The 23,882-nt window shown below is 50.3% G+C and overlaps 1 protein-coding gene and 2 long non-coding RNA genes across 8 annotated transcripts in view; 2 read left to right on the top strand and 1 right to left on the bottom strand.

Annotated features, from left to right (window-relative positions):
- LOC308674247 overlaps positions 1-9,468 on the bottom strand; it is a 32,541-nt gene extending 23,073 nt beyond the window's left edge. Inside the window, exons 1-4 of one of the 4 annotated variants that reach the window (XR_014027836.1) lie at positions 8,346-9,468; positions 3,876-4,035; positions 2,580-3,507; positions 372-494 (exon numbers count right to left, since the gene is read on the bottom strand). This is a non-coding gene — a long non-coding RNA (uncharacterized lncRNA). Of the gene's footprint in view, positions 1-371; positions 3,508-3,864; positions 4,324-8,345 lie in introns of all 4 variants that reach the window. The other 3 variants (XR_014027837.1, XR_014027838.1, XR_014027839.1) reach the window with 3 other exon arrangements.
- Positions 7,409-11,335, top strand: LOC308674277. 2 transcript variants are annotated; one of them, XR_014027846.1, is made up of 2 exons: positions 7,409-7,487; positions 9,463-11,335. It is a non-coding gene; the product is annotated as an uncharacterized lncRNA (long non-coding RNA). The 2 variants fall into 2 exon arrangements; XR_014027847.1 differs by lacking the exon at positions 7,409-7,487 and adding an exon at positions 7,496-8,329.
- A 1,214-nt stretch (positions 11,336-12,549) lies between these two features.
- Positions 12,550-23,882, top strand: ERAL1 (Era like 12S mitochondrial rRNA chaperone 1). 2 transcript variants are annotated; one of them, XM_081338181.1, is made up of 11 exons: positions 12,555-12,763; positions 12,944-13,006; positions 14,811-14,938; positions 15,599-15,676; positions 18,365-18,411; positions 18,957-19,018; positions 19,202-19,314; positions 20,104-20,349; positions 21,494-21,643; positions 21,729-21,809; positions 23,281-23,882. In XM_081338181.1, the coding sequence occupies exons 1-11, from the start codon at positions 12,670-12,672 to the stop codon at positions 23,401-23,403; spliced, it is 1,185 nt and encodes a 394-aa protein (XP_081194307.1). In that variant the 5' UTR covers positions 12,555-12,669; the 3' UTR covers positions 23,404-23,882. The 2 variants fall into 2 exon arrangements, with proteins under 2 accessions (XP_081194306.1, XP_081194307.1); XM_081338180.1 differs by having other exon boundaries at positions 12,550-13,006.

Raw genomic sequence — 23,882 nt, forward strand, 5'->3', positions numbered from 1 at the left:
GTGAGTGCTCCAACACTGGAAGTTTTTAAGAAGAGACTGGACAGCCACTTGTCTGAAATGGTATAGGGTTTCCTGCCTGAGCAGGGGGTTGGACTAGATGACCTCCAAGGTCCCTTCCAACACCATCATCATCATCATCATCATCATCATCATTATTATTATTATTATTATTATTATTATTATTATTATTATTATTATTAAATGACCAGCTGTCTGCAAGGAGTATAAATCCTCCCATTTCCCACCATCCAATCAGAGCCGAAGATGCTTCTTGGATGAGAAGGGAAACGTCTTCAAGGGGAATGGAAGGATTTGTACTCCTTGCAGACAGCTGGTCATTTGCATCCTTTTAGAGAATCCTGGAGGCTTACCTGTGACCTTCGGGTCACCTGATGGGTGCAAAGGTGTGGGGAGGGGGGCTTCTTGGCTGCAGGATGTATTCTGCCCTGGGTCCCTTCACCGTTGAAGACGGGCCCAGGCTCTTGGGGATGGGTCTGTGTGGAAAAAAAGGGGGGGGGGAAGCACTTTTGGGACAAAGACTCCCTTTTCCCTGCCCCTTTTGCCCCACTGCTGAGACTTTGCCAGAAGGCAGGGGTCCAATTGGGAGAGCCCCCCTGATCGCTTGGGGGGGGCGTCTCCAAACATGGCCACTTTTAAGACTTGTGGACTTCAACTCCCAGAATTCCCCAGCCAGTTGCCAAGTTTCTAGAGCTCTGCTCTTGTTATTGCTAGAGGTCCGCTGAGATCCTGCCTCGGCAACTTTATGATGAGTTGACTTCACACTTGGGAGGCTGCGTCCATTTTGGGTCACCGTGGTACCAAAAAAAAAAAAAAGATGCCGAAACTCTAGGAAGAATGCAGAGAAGATGCAAGAAAGACGATTCGGAGGCTAAAATGGGAAGAAGGAATTGCGGGGATTGAGTATGGCTAGAGAGGATTGGGGTGGCGTGTTAGCAGTGCTCCAATATTTGAGGGGCTGCCCCAAAGAAGAGGGAGTCAAGCTATTCTCCAAAGCTCCTGAAGGCAGGATAAGAAACAACGGATGGAAACTAATCCAGGAGAGAAGCAACTTGGAATTAAAGGGAAACTTCCTGACAGTGAGAACAATTAACCAGTGGAACAGCTGGCCACCAGATGTTGTGGGTGCTCCGACACTGGAAAGCTTTTAAGAAAAGACTGGATAACCTTTTGCCTGGAATGATCTAGGGCAGGGGTAGGCAACCTCGGCTCTTTTACGACTCATGGACTTCAACTCCCAGAATTCCTGCTGGCTCAGGAATTCTGGGAGTTGAAGTCCACGAGTCATAAAAGAGCCGAGGTTGCCTACCCCTGATCTAGGGTCTCCTGCTTGACTAAGAGGTTGGAGTAGAAGACCTCTAAGGTTCCTTCCAACTCTATTCTATTCTACTACTCTGTTCCCTATTCAATATTTGAGGGGCTGCCACAAAGAAGAGTTGGGGATCCACCTTTCTCCAAAGCACCTGAAGGCAGGACAAGAACGGATGGAATCTAATCAAGGAGAGAAGAGAAACTTCCTGACCGTGAAGACAATTAACCAGTGGAACTCCTTGCCTCCAGAAGCTGTGGGTGCTCCAACACTGGAAGGTTTTTAAGAAGAGTCTGAAATGGTGTAGGGCAGGGGTCTTCAAACTTGGCCCTTTTATGACTCATGGACTTCAACTCCCAGAATTCCTCAGCCAGTTTGCCTAGCTGAAGAATTCTAGGAGTTGAAGTCCATGAGTCATAAAAGGGCCGAGTTTGAAGACCCCTGGTGTAGGGTTTCCTGCCTGAGCAGGGGGTTGGACTAGAGGACCTCCAAGGTTCCTTCCAGCTCTGTTATACTATATTCTGTGTTCTGAGATCCTTATTCGATATATGGAGGAGGAATTTCCTGACAGGGAAAACAATTAGCCAGTGGAACTCCTTGCCTCCAAAAGTTGTGGGTGCTCCAACACTGGAAGGTTTCAGGAAAAGAGTGGACAGCCATTTGTCTGAAATGGTCTCGGGCACGGATAGGCAACCTTGGCTCTTTTATGACTGGTGGACTTCAACTCCCAGAATTCCTGAGCCAGCATGGGGGAACTATGACTGGTGGACTTCAACTCCCAGAATTCCTGAGCCAGCATGGGGGAACTATGGCCCCTTCATGACTGGTGGACTTCAACTCCCAGAATTCCTGAGCCAGCATGGGGGAACTATGGCCCCCTCATGACTGGTGGACTTCAACTCCCAGAATTCCTGAGCCAGCCTGGCTCAGCTTGGAAACCTCTCCCTTTCCCCTCAGCGTGGCTGGCTCAGTAATTCTGGGAGTTGAAGTCCACGAGTCATAAAAGAGCCAAGGTTGCCTACCCCTGGACTAGGGTCTCTTGCTTGACCAGGGGGTTGGACTAGAGGACCTCCGAGGTCCCTTCCAATCCCATGATTCTTTGATTCCCCTGCCAGCTGAATCCTGGGAGTTGGAAGCCACCCATCTGGCTGGAACGGTGCTAGGAGCCCTGGGGGCCAACCCAACCAAGCAGGGGGTTGAAGGGCGGCTGAGTCTCTGCTCCTTCCGATAACCTCTGGGACTCGTGACACACCGGCTTCTGCTCGGAGTTGGCAGCTCGCTCTCGGGCGGGCCATCCCAGGTAGAGCTACAGATAAGGCAGGATACGGTCCTTTTGGGCCTCATCGTTGGGAGGGGGGGTCCTTATCTGTAGAGAAGCAGCTGGTGGGGGAGGTCTCCTGGGCAGGGCAGGAGGTCCGGCTGGATAACGGGAGAAAGATGAACAGCAGCTGGACACCGATAACGGGCTTAATCTTCTCCTGGCACTGCCCAGAAAGATGCCCTCCGCTCCTTGGCTCCATCCTGGGCCATCTGCAAGGAACACCCTACCCTGCTAGGCATACTTGTGCAGACCCAAAAGTCTTGTAGGGCCCAAAGCCGCCACCCCCCCACTCTTCATCTTCAATCAGCAGCAACCCCCCCCCCCCAAATCCTGCAGCTTTGACCTGGAGCAGCCGGAAGGGTGCCAGCTTCTCCGCCAGGCCATCCGGAGAGGTCCCAGCGCAGCAGCCTCTTTCTCTGGCTCGTCTCTAGATCGGGGGTCTCCAACCTTGGTGACTTGTGGACTTCAACTCCCAGAATTCCCCAGCCACGACAGCTAGCTGAGGAATTCTGGGAGTCGGAAGTCCACCCACCTTAGAAGTTGCCAAGGTTGAAAAACGGTTATCTCAAGCTCTCTCTCTCTTTCTTCCGCAGACCCAGAGGTGCTTTTTTTTTTCAGGAGGTGGTTGAACTTCCTGTTTTTTCTTTTTTTAAAAAAAAAAAGTTTTATTAATTTTTTTACAATAACAATCCTTACTGCCTGGTGTTGTCTTGGTTCATGATTGTTTTTTTTAGGAAAAACACAGTCAACAGTAGTTAGTTAACAGTCAATAATAATTAATTTTTATACTTCCCTAATTAGTATGATTAGTAGTATATTTCTTTGATCTTCTCTTCTCCCAATAGTATTCTCCTTCAACCTGAAACAAATATATTTTTTTTATATTTTCAATGCATAAGTGATTAAATATAAACATTTTCCTCCATGTTGATACCAACAATAATAGCGTCCATAGGTGACTTTTTTTTTCTTATCCACTTGTGTTATTTTTATAAAAATCATTGCTTCACCATGTATTGTATCCTATTTTCATAAATCTTGTTTAAGCTTAATTTCTCCTTAATATTCAATCAATTCTTATCAGTCATAACCTTTTCAGTATTTAACATCTAAATATCCAAATTTTCCATTTAAAGGTGGATCTCTTCTTTTCTTTAGAGTAGCCAATCAATCACTGCATTTAACAATAACCCGTTGTGAAACCAGGGCAACAAACCTGGAACGTACCCTCTTCATCCACCTCTGGCGCACAAAGTCTCGACAAAGCAAGTGTGGCAGATGAATCAAGGAAGGACTAGATGACCTCAGAAGGACTCGACAAGCAGGACAAGGCGGATCAGGCGCCTGGTGAACCCCAACTTTGACGGAGATTGACCCAAAGCCTCTCCTGGACAACCACGGGGAGAGAAGCAGAGTCCAAGTTACGGCCACAATGGAGCCCAAATTTTGTCTTGCTAAGTGAAACCCTGGTTGAGTTTCGCCCCATTTTACGACTCTTCCTGCCACGGCTGTTAAGTGAATCGCCGTGGTTGTTAAGTTAGTCATATGGTTGCTAAGTGAATCCAGCTCCCCCATTGTCAGAAGGTCGCATAAGGGGACGGTCTGACACTGCAACCGTTGTAGGCCTGAGTCAGCTGCCAAGCATCCGGATTTTGATCACGTGAGCACAGGGAGGCTGCAAGTGTGAAAAACAGTCCTAAGCCACTTTCTTCAGGGCTGCTGTAACTTTGAACTGTCACTAAGTGAACCGTCGTAAATGGAGGATGACCCGTGTCAGCAGATCGGGTCTGCGCCCCATTTTCCCTTAGGATCCCCAAGGGATACAGGGCAGGGGCGTGAGCGGCACTTAACACAATAAGCTGGGCTGAGCGGGGCAGATGGCATGATGGGGCGTGCGAGTTCCTGGGCACAGTGGAGGATTGGCTGCGGAGTCCGAGGCCTCCCTGCCCAGCTGCCTGTCTGGGCTGGGTCCCTGATAAGGAGGGGCACATGGGATGGATGCTCCAGCAGGTCTTTATCAGGTCTGCACAGGCCAGGCGGACACCCTCCCCGGGGTGAGTCTCCAGGGGAAAACGGGCTTGGGGTCCCGGTCTGAGTTCTCAAAACCAGCTCCAGCTCCTGCTTCCCCCCCCCTCCCCCAGCGCTGATGGCAGAAAGCAAAGAGATTTCCTTCGCCGGGACCCTCTGCTCCTGACCCGGCTCTGTGGGCCTGGTGCATCCCCACAACCAACGCAGAATGATAGATTGCCCCGATGACGTTCCCTAGTTGGGTCATGAAAGGTCTGCAAGGAAACAGCCAAGCTCAGAGAGCCCCAAGGACCCCAGACTATTATTATTATTATTATTATTATTATTATTATTATTATTATTATTATTATTATTATTATTATTATTATTATTATTATTATTATTAATATTAATATTATTATTATTATTATTATTATTATTATTATTATTATTATTATTATTATTATTATTATTATTATTATTATTATTATTCCTCTCCTTTTCCACAACCCCCCCGCCCCATGCTAGCACTGGGGATGATACCTAGTTGGCTCATGAAACGTCTACAAGGAAACCCCCCAGCTCAGAGAGCACCCAGGACCCCACAGTCCTCCTCCTCCTCCTCCTCCTCCTCCTCCCTTCTAGCACTGATGATATTCCCTAGTTGGGTCATGAAACGTCTGCAAGGAAAGCCACCAAGCTCAGAGGGCACCAAGGACCCCACAGTCTTCCTCCTCCTCCTCCTCCCTTCTAGCACTGATGATATTCCCTAGTTGGGTCATGAAACGTCTGCAAGGAAACCGCCCAGCTCAGCACCAAGGACCCCACAGTTCTCCTCCTCCTCCTCCTCCTCCTCCTCCTCCTCCTCCCTTCTAGCACTGATGATGTTCCCTAGTTGGGTCATGAAACGTCTGCAAGGAAACCGCCCAGCTCAGCACCAAGGACCCCACAGTTCTCCTCCTCCTCCTCCTCCTCCTCCTCCTCCTCCTCCCTTCTAGCACTGATGATGTTCCCTAGTTGGGTCATGAAACGTCTGCAAGGAAACCGCCCAGCTCAGCACCAAGGACCCCACAGTTCTCCTCCTCCTCCTCCTCCTCCTCCTCCTCCTCCTCCCTTCTAGCACTGATGATGTTCCCTAGTTGGGTCATGAAATGTCTATAAGGAAACCACCAAGCTGAGAGAAGCACCCAGGAGCCTTCAATGATCAGATTGCATTCATCAACCTTTAGAGATTTCACAGAGAGTCCTTGACTTACAACCATACTTGAGCCCAAAATTTCCATCTCTAAGCGAGACAGTTGTTGAGCTTTGCCCCGTTTTAACTACATTTAAGCGAATCAGTGCTGTCGTTAAAGTTAGCCACTCGGTCGTTAAGCGAATCTGCCTTTGCCCATTGACTTTGCTTGTCAGGAGGTCGCCAAAGGGGACCACGTGACGCTGCGACCGTTGTAAATAGGAACCAGTTGACAAACTTGGTCCAAATTTTGATCATGTGACCCTGGGGGTGCTGCCACGGTCACAAGTTTGAAAAAAACGATCCTAAGCCACTTTTTCCGGTGCCAGTTCTGACTTCAAATGGTCACTAAATGAATGCTGGTAAGTGGAGGACTACCTGTACGTAACAAAGGAATAAAGGCAGAGACAAATTCCTTTTCTGCCTGGTTGCCCTTTGTCCCCCTCCCACCGAAAATACTCTAAATTCCAAATAAATACAGTTGGAATTTGCTGTGCTACGGGGGAGACTTTCTGCCTGAGTGGCCACATCTGGGCCAAAGTGACGGCTTCATCTCATCACATGGTGTAACAAGATGGTGGGTTTGTTGTCACTGTGAGTTGGGGGGGGAGGAAGGGAGGCTCAGCCAATCTCAATGTATACGTGGTTGTACTTTAACAATAAAGTTTCGTTCATTCATTCAGTTCATGGCCAGATGGATTTTTTCAGAACAATTAACCAGGGGAACTCCTTGCCTCCAGAAGCTGTGGGTGCTCCAACACTGGAAGTTTTTAAGAAGAGACTGGACAGCCACTTGTCTGAAATGGTATAGGGTCTCCTGCCTGAGCTGGGGGTTGGACTAGACGACCTCCAAGGTCCCTTCCAACTATTATAAAACTTTTATTCATAAAACATGAAACTCAAGTCAACTGAACACTCAAATTGACTGGCGCTAATGATTGACACGGGTTGCTGCCGGCATCCTAGGTCTCAGCCAGGTATCTCCTTAAAATGTAAGATGTTCTGAATAGCGCAGTATTTTATTTTTTTGTAGCTTTGCTGGAGTTATGGCAGGAAGCTGCAGTTTCTTGATGTATTTATTTATCTCCTTTTGAAAAAAAGGTCCCTTCCAACTATTTATTGTTGTTGTTGTTGTTATTGTCGTCATTATGGGAGGGGGAGGGTCGGCCAAGGAAGGATTTGAACTCGCACCCTGAAAAGTCTCCCTTTTCGGCTGCCATTCCGAGCTGCACTTCAGCTGCAACTCCCTTTGGGGGTCCTGGGGGGGGTCATCGATAGAAACAGGGAGGGGAGATCCCCGAAGAGAAAGACCAGCTGAGCCAGTGAGCTGGGGGGGGGACAACCCGAAGCCACCCCACCCTGAAGGAGAGAGGGGGGAGCCCCCATGTAGCCCGGGAGCTGCCTTATCTCAGCCCCACCTGGGTTTCCTCGGAGCACTTCCTGGCTGTCTGGGGGGTGCGGGGGGGGCTTTCTGGAGAGGTGCCAGGCAGGCAGGGCGGATGAGATAGGCTGCCTCTGCTGCGGGGGCTATAAAAGGGGCTCCTTCCGAAGCCCCCACTCAATGCTGCTGACCTTGGAGGCTCCAGACGCAAGAGAGGGTAAGTGCTGATCTGGGAAAGGGGGCGGGGGCGTGCAACCCTGGGGGGGGGCTCACCACATTTTCCCAGGATGCCCTGGCACTGTTCCCCCCCCCCGAACCCGGTGCCAGGAAGCATCTGGGAGTGCAGGGTGATCTTGGAAGGTGGTGGTGGGGGCAGCTGTATCTTCTGGACGTATCGAATCCTTGGGTAGAAGGGACCTCAGAGGTCTTCTAGTCCAGCCCCCCGTCCAAGATCCTGCCTCAAGAAGTTGTGAATGCTCCAACACTGGAGGTTTTTAAGGAGAGACCGGACAGCCGTTTGTCTGGAGTGGTGCAGTAGGGTCCCTTGCTTGAGAAGGGGGTTGGATTAGATGACCTCCAAGGTCCCTTCCAACTCTGTTATTTTGTTATGGGATCATAGAGTTGGAAGGGACCTTGGAGGTCTTCTAGTCCAACCCCCTTCTGCAGAGGAAGCCCTAAAGCATTTCAGACCAATGGCTGTCCAGTCTCTTCTTGAAAACCTTCCATATTGGAGCACTCACAAGCTCTGGAGGCAAGGAGTTCCACTGGTTAATCGTTCTCACTGTCAGGAAATTCCTCCTTAGTTCCAGGTTGCTTCTCTCCTGGACTACTTTCCGTCCGTTGCTTCTTGCCCTGCCTTCAGGCTCTTTGGAGAACAGCTTGACTCCCTCTTCTTTGGGGGCAGCCCCTGAGATACTGGAAGGCGGCTATCCTGTCCCCCCTGGTCCTTCTCGTCATTAAACTAGACATCCCCAATTCCCGCCACTGTCCATCATACGATTGAGCCTCCAGACTGTCTCAGGAGACGCAAGACATTTCTTGAACACGGTGCTTTAACGAGTACGCGAACACTTACGGCTTCTTTATGCGAGCAGTTCCTTGAATATCCTCTGCTCCAGAACTCAGAGTGTGAAGCGACGATGGCATATTGACCGTCAGGTTTTATTTGCAAAGTCTTTTTATTGGGACAGCAGCTTCCTCCGGCAATCGTCCCGTCTATCAATTCTGTCCAATGTCAATCAATAAGGGGGATGGTTTTGTTTCCCTGCCCAGGGAATTACGATATTAGGAGGTTTTATTTATTTATTTTTTGTCTTTTTTTCTTTTTATTGCAGCGTAGTGCAGCTTACTTTTAGATTAGTTTGGTGTTTAATTTAGCGTTTAGTTTAATTTAATGTTTAGTGTTTAGTGTTTAATTTAGGATTTAGTTTATTGTTTAGTGTTTAATTTAATGTTTAGTTTAGCCTTTAGTTTAGTGTTTAGTGTTTAATTTAGGGTTTAGTGTTTAATTTAATGTTTCATTTCGTTCAGCTTCCATTTAGGTCAGGCTTAATTCGAGTTTAGTCCAGCTCAGTTGGGAATCTGCAGAGTACCCGAGTCCCAACACTTTCGTTATATGCAGGTGCAAAGCTTATTCCTGAGCACAGCTGGGGAGCCCCGCTTTTGAGAGGGTCCACCCAACACCCCAGTGTGCATTTTAAACCAGCTTTATCTCCCTAATGTATCTGTGGGTGGTTGTTGTGAGATGGTCTCACGAGGACGATGGATCGTTAAGGTGCTTCCAAGTAAAAAGCATCACGCAGAGATGCAATCATATTAGCTTTATTCAATGATAGATTAAAGAGAAAGAAATACTTGGCATGAAAGCATTCATGCCTGCATGTGAGAGAGAAACAAAATAAAAGCAAGCAAGCTAGCATTACATAACTAAAACAGAAGAAGAACTAGGAGCTAGGAGTAGAATCTTAAGAGAGGCTAGAACTAGAACAAAGAGCAGCCCCTCGTGCAGAGGTATTTATGGGGGGTCTTGGTCCCTCCCTGACCATAAAACACTCTGCCAATGGGGTCTGTCGGGGTCTGAGACCCTTGGCTCATCAGTGGAAGCAAAGAAGCCTCTTTGCTCCCATCTGATGACCTTTTTGGGGAACTGCCATGGCTGGCAGAAAACATCTAACAGTTGTTGTTTCTCCCAGTTCTCCAGCTGCAGGCGCCCCGAGACGGGAAAGACTCGCTGAGGTTCCAGCTCGGATATCATCATATACTGTAAGTTGGAATCAGACACTACAGTATAGATGATGTACTATCTGGAGCTCCTGGATCCATCGGAAGCACCTCCACGCCCTCCAGTCCAGAAGCATCTCCACCTTGGCTGGAAAAGGACCTTTCCCCCCCCCCCCCTCAAGAGAAGCGTTTTCACTGGAGGGAGCCAGCAGGAAAAGAGCAAGCCACAGCAGAAAATCCTTATTCCTTAATATGGATTAGAAGGCTGGGGAACGGGGTTTTCCATATTTTATTCTTTTTTTCCCCAGACCAGATGCTTTGCATGTTTCCTATCAATTTCTCCTTTAAATGCCAGGCCGCCGGCAGGACTCCTGAGACTGTCCTAAGGCAGGAACAGGCAACTGGGTCCCCCTTTGATGACCTGTGGACTTCAACTCCCAGAATTCCTGAGCCAGCCATATTGGCTGGCTCAGGAATTCTGGGAGTTGAAGTCCACAGGTCGTCAAGGGGACACAGTTGCCCGACTCTTGAGTTTAAGGCTATTATGGTTGGTAGCACAGTCAGCCAGATGTTTCGCCTGGATCTGAGGGCACTTAAGTATGAAACACAAATAAGTTTGCCAATAGTAGAGTAGAGTAGAGTAGAGTAGAGTAGAGTAGAGTAGAATAGAATAAAATTATGGAATAGAATAATAGAATAGAATAGAATAGAATAGAATAGAATAGAATAGAATAGAATAGAATAGAATAGAATAGAATAGAATAGAATAGAATAGAATAGAATAGAATAGAATAGAATAGAATAGAATAGAATAGAATAGAATTATGGAATAGAATAGAATTATGGAATAGAATAGAATAGAATAGAATAGAATAGAATAGAATAGAATAGAATAGAATAGAATAGAATAGAATAGAATAGAATAGAATAGAATAGAATTATGGAATAGAATAGAATTATGGAATAGAATAGAATTATGGAATAGAATAGAATAGAATAGAATCTGGAAGGGACCTTGGAGGTCTTCTAGTCCAACCCCCTGCTCAAGCAGAACTTATACCATTTCAGACAAGTGACTGTCCAGTCTCTTCTTAAAAACCTCCAGAGATGGAGCAGTCACTTATCCAGTCCCTTTTGAGGTCCTGGGGTAGACAGATGTTGTTTAATAACAGATAACATGTCATTGCAGGATGTAAGCTAAGGATTGTGGTTGGTGGCACACTCAGCCAGATGTTTAGCTTGGATTTGCCAATTTTATCTAGCTATCATGTGCGGGGGAACCTTTACCTTTACCTTTATCTAGTCCTTCCCAAGGATCCGGGACTAGGCTGGTGTTGTTTGATCATTCATATGCAGCCCATCTTGCCAACAGCGTCACAGAATAAGAGAATAAGCAGAATAACAAGCAGAAGAGCAGAATAACAGAATTGGAAGGGATCTCGGAGGTCCTCTAGTCCAACCCCGCTACCCCAGGCTTACAGCGACATGAAAGCTTTAAGCATTTTTCAGTGATGTAAACTAGGCTCACCTTCTCCGGGGGAGCAGCTATGCATGGAGGGGTGTGTGTGTGTGTGAGTGTGTGACCCCAAGAAAGCAGAGGTACAGACAAGGGGAAGGGGGCTACACTCTGACCTGCCACACAACCACTCTGCAAATGTCTTGGAAGGCCGACCTCGCGGCGTGTCAGCGAAACCGTTACCATTACTGAGTTTAGTAATGGTAAGGGTTCTTCTGCCCTGCCCACCAGCCTCTTTCCAGCACCCCAAAAGCCAGAAGACGCCAGCTGACCTCACAAGGACACCGTAGCCCATCATCCTGTGTGAAAATAAAGCTGTGGCTCCGGTCCTCTTGACTCTGCTGCCTCTTATTCTTAAGGGTTGTGGGAAACGGTCAGTCCACGCAGGGCTTTGGGTTGGTCAAAAGGGCAACTGGGACCGTCCGTCTTGACCCCGCCTCGGTGGGATGGGACTGGGCTGGGTGGACAAAGAGGGTCCGTCACTCACCCACGATGGGGGGGGGGTAGTTTCCATTAATCTGCGTGCGGACACCTAAATTTAGAATTTGTAAGACGGAGAGCGAAGGAGAAGTCCAAGACAGACGCCAGGGCTTTTGGTAAAGGTTGAAAAGGGTTTCTTGGGAATTTTATCAGGGAGGGAGGGCAGGGGGGGGATTGGGGTCTTGCTCACCTGCCTCTGCTGGCCCGGAAGATTCGGGGTTGCCTGCCAGGCCGGATGTCCCGAGGAGGCAGGAGGCACCACCCCACAGGGAGACCCCAATACTTCTCCTTGGGGCGCTTCACTGGTGTTTATGGTGCAAGGAGGGGGGACAATTGCACCCCACTCAGCAGGGGGGCCGGGGGCAGCCCAGCTCGCTCCCCTATAGGGGTCCCAAGCGTCCTGGGTGCCCCCCTGCTGGGGGGGGCTGGTGGCAGGCCCAGAGCCCTAGAGGAGAGGCTGTCGGGTAAAGCACTTCACGTATGCTCAGAGGAACCGGAGGGCAGAGGGGGCTCCAGAGAATGCCCAAGGCCCTTGAAACACTTGCACGAAGGAAACGGTCAGGGCAGAAAAGGGAGATGTAACAGGGTGGAACTCCAAGGCGCTTTGTGCATGCTCAGAGGAACCGGAGAGCAAAGGAGACCACTCAAGCCCTTGAAAGACTTGTACTAAGGAAACAAAATATTGCCGCTCAGCTCCACGGAGGTGACAGGGCCGGAAAGCAAAGCCACTCTGCACATGCTCAGAGGAACTGGAGGGCAGCCGGGAGAGGGCTGGGGGCTATAGAGACCGCTGAAGCCGTTCAAGCACTTGCAGCAAGCAAACAAAATTGACCCGTCCAGCTCCATAGAGACCAAAGGGTCTGGAACGTAAAGGCACTCTGCGTATGCACAGAGGAACTGGGTGTCTGGCCGCCTCCTCCCCACCACGTGAGTCTCTCTCTCTGCACGCGCGTTCCCAGATCGAGCGGGCCTTCTGCGCATGCTCGGGGAAGGCTTCCACCATGGAAGCGCACAAAAGAAGGAAAAAGTGGCGCCGCCTCTCCTCGACCCTCCGAGGCCCCGCCCCTCTCGGCGCCGTCCACGACGCCTGCGCGGTTTCCCGGGCCGCTCTAGCCGCCGCTCGTCTCTGTGGTGGCTTCCCTCGTGCTCCTACCACAAGGCCTTTCGCGAGGCGAGGGCCAAGATGGCGGCAGTCACCATGGCGACAGCGGTGGTGTCGCTGGGCCGGCGGGCCTTGGGTTTGGCCGTGCGTCGGGCCCGGCTCCTCCCGGGCGCCTCCCCGGGGCTGGAGCAGGCCTCGGCCCGCGCTCTGAGCCTGCGGAACTCGCGGCCACGCCGTGGAAACAGGGAGGAGGGAGGCCGGACCTGCAGCCGTCTCGACCCTCCGCAGCCCCTCTGGGCCGGGCCGGGTCGCCCGCAGAGCTGCGACTCCGCTCTGGATCACCTGGCCGGGATCGCCCCGGGAGAAGCGGCGCCGTCGCTGGGGGGGCCGTCCGCCCCGCCCGCCCCCGCCTTTCCGGGTAGGCCGCGCGCCTGGGAGGGGGCGACACGTGTCCGCAAGGGGGTCCCCGATGAGGACGCCTCGGGTTTGCCCGGCCCGTCTTCGTGCAGGTGGTCCTCGACTTAGGACTTTTCGTTCGGTGACCGTTTGACGTTGCAACAGCACTAAAAATAATACTAATAGAGTTGGAAGCGACCTTGGAGGTCATCTAGTCTAACCCCCTGCTCAGGCAGGAAACCCTATTCCATTTCAGACAAACGGTTGTCCAGTCTCTTATTAAAAACTTCCAGTGTTGGAGCCTTCACCGCTTCTGGAGGCAGGTTGTTAATAATAATAATAATGTTGGAAGGGACCTTGGAGGTCATCTAGTCCAACCCCCTGCTCAGGCAGGAAACCCTATACCATTTCAGACAAATGGCTGTCCAGTCTCTTCTTAAAAACTTCCAGTGTTGGAGCATTCACCATTTCTGGAGACAGGTTGTTCCACTGGTCAATTATTCTCAATGTCAGGAAATTCCTCCTTAGTTCCAGGTTGCTTCTCTCTTTGAATAGTTTCCATCCATTGCTTCTTGTCCTGCCTTCGGGCGCTTTGGGGAATAGCTTGACTGCCTCTTCTTTGGGGCAGCCCCTGAGATACTGGAAGACTGCTATCATGTCCCCCCTCACCCTTCTCTTCATTAAACTACACACACCCAATTCCAGCAACCGTTCTTCACATGTTTTAACATAAACACCTGCAGGCAGGACAGGAAGCAATGGATGGAAACAAATTAAGGAGAGAAGCAGCCTGGAACTAAATTTCCTGACAGTGAGGACAATCAACCAGTGGAACAGCTTGCCACCAGAACTTGTGGGTGCTCCATCACTGGAGGTTTTTAAAAAGAGATTGGACAGCCACTTGTCTGAAAAGTACAGGATCTCCTGGTCGAGCAGTGGGTTGGTCTAGAAGACCTCCATCTCCCTTCCAACCCTATTCTATATTTTATGGGTATGGCCATTCTAGAGAAAAGAAGGACAAGGGGTGACAGGATAGCAGTCTTCCAATATCTCAGGGGCTGCCCCAAAGAAGAGGGAGTCAAGCCATTCTCCAGAGCGCCTGAAGGCAGGACAAGAAGCAACGGATGGGAACTCATCAAGGAGAGAAGCAACCTAGAACTAAGGAGGAATTTCCTAACAGCGAGAATAATTAACCACAGAAGTTGTGGGTTCCCCAACACTGGATGTTTTTAAGAAGAGATTGGAAAGCCATTGGTCTGAAATGGTATGGGGTCTCCTGCCCGAGCAGGAGGTTGGACTAGATGACCTCCAAGGTCCCTTCCAGCTCTGTTATTCTGCACTCTTGTGTGTTTAAGTGTGTGTACATATATATATCATAGTTATTATAACGTTATGTTGTAAACCACCCAGAGTCATTTAGGTCACTTAGGAAATTTAATAAGTAAATAAATGGCCAGTTTGGTTTAGTGGCTTCTGCCAACCTAGCAGTTCGAAATCACGTAAAAAATGCCAGTAGAAAAATAGGGACCACTACGGTGGGAAGGTAACAGCGCTCCGTGCGCCTTTGGCGTCTAGTCATGCCGGCCACATGACCACGGAGACGTCCTCGGACAAGCGCTGGCTCTTCAGCTTTGAAACGGAGATGAGCCCCTAGAGTTGGAAATGACTAGCACGCGGGGGAACCTTTACCTTTACCTAAATTAGTGTACATTTCAAGTGACAATAAAGTTATTCTATTCTATTCTCTTCTATACCTCGTGAGCTTTGAACGCCGCTTGCCGGGATCCCTCAGAGTGATCCGCTGAACCTTTACACTCTTCCTGTAGGGGAGCATGAGTCCTTGCTGTCCCACCACCCAGATCAGCCGAGCAACCCCAAAGTCTTGAGAGTGGCCATTATCGGGGCTCCCAACGCTGGCAAGTCCACCCTGTCGAACCAGCTGCTGGGGCGGAAGGTAACGGGCTGGGGCTGGGGCTGGGGAAAAAAGGGACGGCCATCCCTCTCACTTAACGGGGACCGCGTCTCCACGGTCAGCCGTGAAGTTCGCAGCAAACTCAGTTGGGGAAGCCAGATTCGCTTAGTGAGGGTGTGATTCACTTAACGGCCCTGGCAACAGTGGTGGTTAACCAAACCCAACTTGCTTAACAACGAAAATTCTCCCACTTGTCGTACGTTGGGGACTACAGTAAGAATAAATGCTTCTCTTCGGGTCTTACGATATATAGGTAGACCTCAACTTACGACCGCAATTGAGCCCAAAATTTCTGTTGTTAAGCGAGACATTCGTTAAATGAGTTTTGCCCCGTTTTACAACCTTCTTTGCCCCAGTGAATAGCTGCAATTGATAAGTCACCCGGTTGGGGCTTCCCCCATTGACTTTTCTTGTCGGATGGTCGCAAAAGGGGATCAGGTGACCCTGGGACACTGCAATCGTTATATGCACGAGTCAGTTCCCAAGCATCTGAATTTTGATCACGTGACCACAGGGATGCTGCAAAGGTCGTTAAGTGTGAAAAATCACTTTTTTTTCTGTGCCATTGTAACTTTGGTGACTAAATGAACTGTTGTAAGTTAAGGACTACCTGTAAAACGTTCTGAATTATTTCCTGGACAGATCCTGCCGGTCTCCAGCAAGGTGCACACAACACGGTGCAACGCTCAGGGCGTCATCACAGTCGAGGATACCCAGCTGGTGAGTAGTCGTAACAATCAGGTTTAACTTTTTCTTCCAGGACTGGGAGGTAGGCCTTGGAGAGCTTGCCAGCGCTGCCTTGCGTGGAGAATGGTTCCCCTGAGGTTTATTCTTATTTTCAGTTGGCGGGAACAGCGGCAGGCTCGTGACAAATTGTCCCTAGCAAATTGAGTATAAACAGAACAGAATATAGAAATTAAATAGAATAGAATAGAAATTAAAGAATAGAATAGAATAGAAATTAAATAGAATAGAATAGAAATTAAATAGAATAGAATAGAAATTAAATTAGAAAAGAATAGAATAGAAATTAAATAGAATAGAATAGAAATTAAATTAGAATAGAATAGAATAGAAATTAATAGAATAGCATATTGTCACTTTAAAAGTACACTAATCAGCATACATTAAAATGAAATTTTGTTGCCTTCAGCTCTCAAAGGGTAACCATCTCCAATATACATTACATAAACATGAGCAAAATAATAATTGTAATAATAATTTAAATATATTTTAATAATTACACATATACCCACATACACAAACATATGTGGGGCTAGACTTAATTTAATTTAATTTTAATTTTATATTGTATTGTTTTTAAATTTTGCCTTGTAAACCGCCCTGAGTCCTTCGGGAGTAGGGTGGTATATAAACCGAATTAATAAATAATAAATAAATATATGACCCAGAGAAACAATATAGTGTAGTTAGACTGTGTGTGTGTGTGTGTGTGTGTGTGCGTGTGTGTGTATACATACATACATGGCAAGAAAAAAGAATCTTGAGAGTTTACCAGACAGATGGTGTTTGGGCTGGCTTTAAAAGCTTAAAATCGCTTAATTCAGTGTTTCTCAACTTTGGCAACTTTACGGCGTATGGCTTTTCATTCCCAGAATTCCACTCTGGGAGTTGAAGTCCATACATCGTATAATGTTACCAAGGTTGAGAATCACTGGCTTAATTTATTGAATCCTCTGTGAGCACTCATGTTTATCAGCCTTTCTCAACTGGGTGGCTTGCAGATGTGTCAAGACTAAACCTCCATCTTGCTTAAGTCACCCCAGGATTGCGATTCTTACCGGCAATTAGATTTATCTTCTGTTCAGAAACCACCATGGTGGGGAAAAAGCTGAAGAACGCAGGCTTCTTTCCCACTTTTCTCTCAGAGCGAACGCCTTCACAGTAAAAGCAGACTGTGAAATTTTAAGAAATTTGTGGAATTAACATTAAAAGCTCCCTCTCTGAGGGAGGTGAAGAAATATGAAATATAAATAAATAAATAAATGAAAACCCCCCCACACAGTAAAGCAACGTCCAAGAAAGTTTCATTTCTACCAGTACAACTTGATGTATGACTGTAACGGAGCCTGTTCATCGCAGTCTTAAGTCAAATCATGACCGTTGTAAAGTGGGTCACCCACAGACCAGTCCCAATTTTATGATCTCTTTTGTGGTAGTTGTTCAGTGAATGCCATGGTCCTTAAGTGAATCAGTAGTTCACTATGGGCCGGTTTTGCCAAAAAAACAGAAGTAAAATACTGGTGCAGTTCTAGTTGCCAGATGCCCAACATGTGTTCACATGGTTGTGAGGAGGGGTACGAGCTGTTGAAACTTCAGAAACAGATTGTAAGTACCCCTGGTCAAGATCTGTCATAACATCGGACATTTTGGGTACTTGGCCACCAGCCAAGGGTTGAAAACGACAGTCGTAAGTCGAGAACAACCTGTATTCGTCCATTTCTATATAGCTAGTCCTCGGCTTATGACCATAATTGAGTCACAAAATTTTCATTGTTAAGTAATAACAATTCAGATGCTGAAAAAAGACTTTTTAGGTATCTAAAGCAGGGGTCACCTCCCTTGATGATCCAACACAGTTGGAAGCTACTACACATTGTCCTCGACTTACAACGGTCCCTTAAATTGAGTTACAGTCATTCGTTTAGTGACCATACAAAGGCTCTGGAAAAAGTGACTTAGAACCATTTTTCACATTTACGAGCATTGCAGCATCCCCAGGGTCACATGATCAAACTTCAGACGCTTGGCGACTGGCTCACATTCCTGACGGTCGCAGTGTCCCGGGTTCACGCGATCCCCCCTATGCGGCCTTCTGACAATCAGATTTAATGGAGAAGCCAGATTCCCTTAACAACCCCGTTACTCATTGAACAAGTACAGTGATTCACTTAAGATTGTAAAATGGAGCAAAACTCGCTTAACTGTTATTCTTGCCAAGTTTTAAACTCCCCTGGATAGTCAGTCGCCGCTGTTTTTGGAGGGTGGGGTAGAATCTGCCTTCCCTCTCTCCACGGGGGGGAAAAATACTTTGGGCAGCTTATACAGGTGGAAAAGATAATTGGGATTGGAGAGAGGTAGATCGCTGGTCACCCCTACAGGGCGACTTTCCGCCCTTTCCAGGGTCCCCCAGCGGTGCGAAATCAGACGTGGAAGATGGAGCTCGCCTTCCGAACGGCCACGGCGGCAAACCGGAAGTCTGCAGGGAATGGTTTTACTGCCCAGATTGTCCCTGTCTCCTGAGGGCAATCGGTGTGGCGGTTCATAGCACCCTGGATAGATTGTTCTCTAACATGTTCGTTGTCTTAATTTCCTTTCTGCACCCGGCAAAAGTCAGGAAGATGCTGTCCTGATTTGAACATACTTAAATTCCTCTTCCCTCCCTAGATTATCCTGGATACCCCTGGCCTCACCACCCCTGCCAAAGGAAAAAGGTAGGATGGGGTCTAGAATGGGGGTGTCCAACCTTGGCAACTTGAAGACTTGTGGACTTCCATTCCCAGAATCCCCCAGCCAACCTGCTTTAAGAGGGGCGGACTTCCACTCCCAGAATCCCCCAGCCAGCCTGCTTTAAGAGGAGTGGACTTCCACTCCCAGAATCCCCCAGCCAGCCTGCTTTAAGAGGGGCGGACTTCCACTCCCAGAATCCCCCAGCCAGCCTGCTTTAAGAGGGGCGGACCTCCACTCCCAGAATTCCCCAGCCAGCCTGCTTTAAGAGGGGCGGACCTCCACTCCCAGAATCCCCCAGCCAGCCTGCTTTAAGATGGGTGGACTTCCACTCCCAGAATCCCCCAGCCAGCCTGCTTTAAGAGGGGCGGACTTCCACTCCCAGAATTCCCCAGCCAGCATGGAAATCCCCCTGTCTCAAGTTACCAGGGTTGGACCTCTCTGCTGTAGACAATGGGTTGTGTGTGTGTGTGTGTGTGTGTGTGTGTGTGTGTTAAGTATTCACATTATGACCAACTCTCTTCCATTTCAGACACAACCTGGAGAAATCCATGCTCTCTGACCCGTTTGACAGCTTGAACGATGCAGATTTAGGTGAGGGCTCGGCCCGCCTTCGTCGGATGCCATTCCCTGGTTCTGCCGCGGTGGTGAGCTGAAGGCGGCAGGGCTGCCACGGGCTTGTGTGCCACAGATCCCTCTGAATTTCGGTTTGCAGTCCAAGGGGAAAGATGGCTGGCGCCGAGTTCATTTCCTCCTTTCTTCCCCCTGCTCTTAAAGTGCTGGTCCTGGTGGACGTCTCGGATCGCCACACCCGGCACCAGCTCCACCCACAGGTGCTGAGCTGCCTGAAGCAGTTTCCGCAGGTGCCCAGCCTCCTGGTCCTGAACAAGGTGGGTTTGGCTATGACCTAGGCCGGCCTTTCAGGCCTCTGTGGCTGCTGCTGACGGTGAGGACAGTTCACCAGTGGAACAACCTGCCTCTGGAAGTTGTGGGTGCTCCCATCGCTGGAGGCTTTCGAGAAGAGACTGGACAGCCATTTGTCTGGAATGATTTAGGGCAGACATGTCAAACTCGCAAGGTCACGCGACGTATCGGAACTTTTCCCCCATTGCTGGCAATGATTTCCTCGTGACGCGTCCGGCCGGCAGAGTGACACCCCTGCTTAAACAAGGGGATGGACTAGGAGACCTCAAAATCGAGGACTAGCTATATATATATAAACCCTATACCATTACAGACAAATGGCTCTCCAGTCTCTTCTTAAAAACGTCCAGTGTTGGAGCATTCACCGCTTCTGGAGACAAGGAGTTCCACTGGTTAATTGTTCTCATTGGCAGGAAGTTTCTCCTCAGTTCTAGATTGCTTCTCTCCTTGATTAGTTTCCATCCATCATTTCATTTCTTCAGGGGACTTTGGAGAATAGGTTGAACACACACACACACACACACCTTTTCTTTATGGCATCCCCTGAGATATTGGAACCCTGCCATCCCGTCCCCCAGGGTCCTTCTTTTCGTTGAACTGGACATCCCCAATTCCGGCCACCATTCTTCGTCCGTTTTAGCCTCCAGTCATCCCCTGATCCTCTTTGCTGCTCTTCTCTGCACTCTTTCCAGAGTCTCAACACCTTTTTTATATCAAGCAGCAGACTTGATTTCCCTTCTCCTTTCCGGGATCAGGTGGATCTGGTGAAGCGGAAGGGCGTTCTCTTGGAGCTGGTGGTCGAGCTCACCGAAGACGCCTTTGGAGGAAAGAAGCTGGGGACCAGGTCTCTGTACCGGCCCCCCAAGAGGGCCCAGAGCACCCCTGCAGAGGCCGTGGAGAGCGGGGCCCCGGAGAGCCCCAAGGGCCAGAAAGGCTGGCCGGGCTTCCGGGAGATCTTCATGCTGGCTGCGCTTGAAGAGGAGGAGGTGGACAGGCTGAAGGCACGTGAGTGGCCACCGGGAAGGCTTTGCAAGGCTTGTCCCAAAGGGGACTGGACTGACTAGGTGTTTTCTGTCCCTTTGAGAACGTTTCACTTCTGAACCAATGAGTTCTTCAGAGAGGGGGGCGGGGGAAGGGGAGGGAAGAGACAGGACGGAATAACAGGAGTAGGAAGGGACCCTGGAGGTCTTCTAGTCCAACCCCCTGCTCGAACAGGAGACCTTACAGCATTTCAGACCAATGGCGGTCCAATCTCTTCTTCCAGCGGTGGAGCACCCACAACTTAGGGAGGGAGGGAGGGAAGGAAAGAGAGGAGGAAGTAAAGAAAGAAGGAGGGAAGGAAGGAAGGAACTGAAGAAGCTTCTCAGAGGAGAAGTGAAAGGTTTTCAAAAAAAAAGTCCAGTTGTCCACCAACCTTGGCCACTTTTAAGACTTCAACCGTGCTGGCTGGGGAATTCTGGGAGTTGAAGTCCACGGGTCTTAAAAGTGGCCAAGGCTCCCCTGACTCAAATTCCCCGGCTACTCTTCCCTGCAGGACTGAGAATCTTTGTCGCTCCAGGTAGTCCTCGGACTTACGACCTTTTGCTTCCTGACCGCTTGAAGTGACCCAGGAGCGTTTTTTCACACTCATGGCTGTAGCAGCCTCCCCGTGGTCACAGGGTCAAAATTCGGCCGCTTGGCAACCGGCATGGCTTTACAACGGTCGCAGCCTCCCAGGGATGTGTGTGTGTGTGTGTCTTATGTGTGTGTCACAAGATCCCCTTTTGCAACCTACTGACGAGCAAAGTCGACGGAGAAGCCGGATTCACTTAACGACCGCATTCCTAATTTAACAACCGCAGTGATTCACTTAATGACTGTGGCAAGGGAGGTTGTAAAATGGAGCAAAGCTCAGCTTAGCCACCGTCTCGCCCAGCCGATGGAAATGTCGGGCTGAATTGTGTCCGTAAGCCGAGGACAGGGTGCATACGCAGCCTGTCCAGAGAAGAGATGCTGAAGCAGGCGGAGGAATTCTGAAGCCCTCTGTGCAGCCGGGGTGGGTGGGTGGGAGGAGGGGTGGCAGGGGAGGGAGGGTCAAAGAAGCAAGGGCTGTGCAGGTAGGTCTTCGCTCCGGCAGGTGTGACCCAGGATGCTTTGTGCCCACAGAAATACCTCCTGAAGCAAGCCCAGCCAGGTCCCTGGCAGTACCACAGTGAGGTCCTGACCAGCCAGTCCCCGCAAGAGATCTGCGCTAACCTCATCCGGGCCAGACTCCTGGAACACCTGCCCCATGAAGTGCCCTATCTCGTGACCCAGGTGAGCGCCCCCCCCCGGCACCCCGATCCCACCCCCGCCCCCTCCTGGCCCAGCGGATCCGTAGTGAAACTCTTGTCTCCTCCAGGAAACAGCCCTTTGGGAAGAGGGTCCCGGCGGGGAGCTCCAGATCGTGCAGAATTTGGTGGTCCCGAAGGAGAGATACCTGGTGAGTGTGTTTGTGTTTGGGGGGGGGGGCTCTCCTCTTGGCGGGGGGGGGGCAGGAGGGTGGGGGGATGCGTTTCAGTACCGTTACTTTATTCCATTTCTAGAGCTGCCCTTCTAAGTCAGTGACTCTGGGCGGCGGGCAAGTCCAAAAGAGTGGAAACAATCCAAAAGCATTTTTTAAAAAAATAATATAAAACGCGTCAGAAATAAAGGCAGGTCAGTCCTTCACTTGAAACCACTCCTTTAGTGACTGAAGCCACACTGGTGCTGGAAAAAGGGACTCCTGACCATTTTTCACGCTGAATGACCGTTGCAGCTTCCCCACGGTCACATGATCAAAATGCTTAGCAAGGGGTTCATATTTATGAGGGTCGCAGCGTCCCCGGGTCAGCCACACGATCCCCTTTTGCGACCTTCTAACGAGCAAAGTCAATGGGGTAAGCCAGATTCACTTAACAACCAGGTCGCTAGTTTGATAAGTGCAGCGATTTACTTAACCACCGTGGCAAGAAAGATCGCGACATGGATCAAAATTCACTTAATGTCTCGCTTAACAGCTGAAATCTGGGACCCAGTTGTGGCCGAAAGTTGAGAACTTACCAGTAGACCTAGCGCCTGAGATAAAGTAATAGTAAAACCAGGAAATGAGGTCCTTGATGCCTTAAGCCAGAGGTCCCCGGCCTATGGGCCGTGGCCACTACCAGGCCGTGGCCTCTTGGCCACCGGGCCGCATGACTAGTCGGGCAGTGCATGCGTGCTCGTTCCCCTTCGTACCACCGTTGCCATGAGTGTTGCAGTGGCAGTGCCACTAGTACTACGCAGGCGGCGGCGTTGCCACGAACCTTGCATGGGCAGCAGCAGCGTGATCCTTGCACTGGTGGCAGCATCGCCACAGGACGCAGCGCGAGCCTCACGGGGGGCAGCAGCGGGGCGATCCTCGCATCGGTGATGGCATCGCCGTGAGCCTGGCAGCGGTGGCACCATAAACCTCACAGGCAGTGGTGTCGCCGCGAGCCTTGTGCGCATGCTCGTAGCCCTGTTTGCGTAGTGTGCATGCTCACGGCCTGTTTGTGCGCGCATGTGTAGCCACGTTCATGTTTGCCCATACACACTTGGCACACCTGCCCCTCCCTCTCCCGCCGGGCCGCCAACCCAGAGAGATTGGAGACCCCTGCCTTAAGTGCTGCAGGCTTGGGAACACAGCCCAGTTTTAAAAGGGTTGGGGGCTTCCACGGAGGCGGGAGGGGGAAGGGAAAGGAGGGTGGCAGGCAGGTAGATGGGTGGGATGGAAGGAAGGAAGGAAAGTAGGAAGGGAGGGGACAGAAAAGGAAGGGAGGGAGGGAGGAAGCTGGGAGTCAGGTGGGCAGGAAGGGAGGGGAGGGAGGAGATGGAAAGAGCGAGGGGGGGAGTGGGTGGGTCCTGGTAAAGGGGTGAGGGGCGCACTTGAAGGCTCCTCTCTGCTCCTCCCGCAGAAGATGCTGATCGGCCACCAGGGCCAGGTGATCGGCCGGATCGCCACCGAGGCCGGCTACGACTTGATGGACGCCTTCCTGTGCGAAGTCCAGCTGAAGCTCTCCGTCCAGCTGAAGGAGTGAGCTGTCCCGGGTCCCTCCGGACGCTGCTCCTGTCCGGCCAGAGCGCTACTTGGACTCTGCTGTCCTCGCTCGGACGTTCCCCCCCCTCCTTCCCCCCTCCCCCTTGTGCCGGAGATGGTGGCAGAAGCCTGGAGGCAGACGTGGAGCCCCGTCCTTCCCCTCTCGGACACCCCGGGGGTCTTCCCGGAGGACGGGCGGCTGGCGTGCCTTCCCTCCCTGCCGATGGGGCCGTTCGTGAGTCACGTTTTAACTTGGCAAAAGAGATCTGTCCCGCCCCGAGGGCCGTTGACGGACGCCAGACGCCTGTATCCCAGTAAGGGGGCTGGGTGCCATTTTCACCCGGGGGGAGCCACGGCCGGGGGTCCTGGGGCTGCCGCTGGGCTGGCCCCACTTGCCTGCTCCGTGGGTAAAGAACGTTCGGATTTGGTTCGTCGGATGGGCCTTTAATTGCAATAAAACGAGGCTCCTGGTCTGAGAAA

This window comes from Vipera berus (genome assembly GCF_964194415.1).
Source record: "Vipera berus genome assembly, chromosome: 1".
In the NCBI taxonomy this organism is placed as follows: Eukaryota; Metazoa; Chordata; class Lepidosauria; order Squamata; family Viperidae; genus Vipera; species Vipera berus.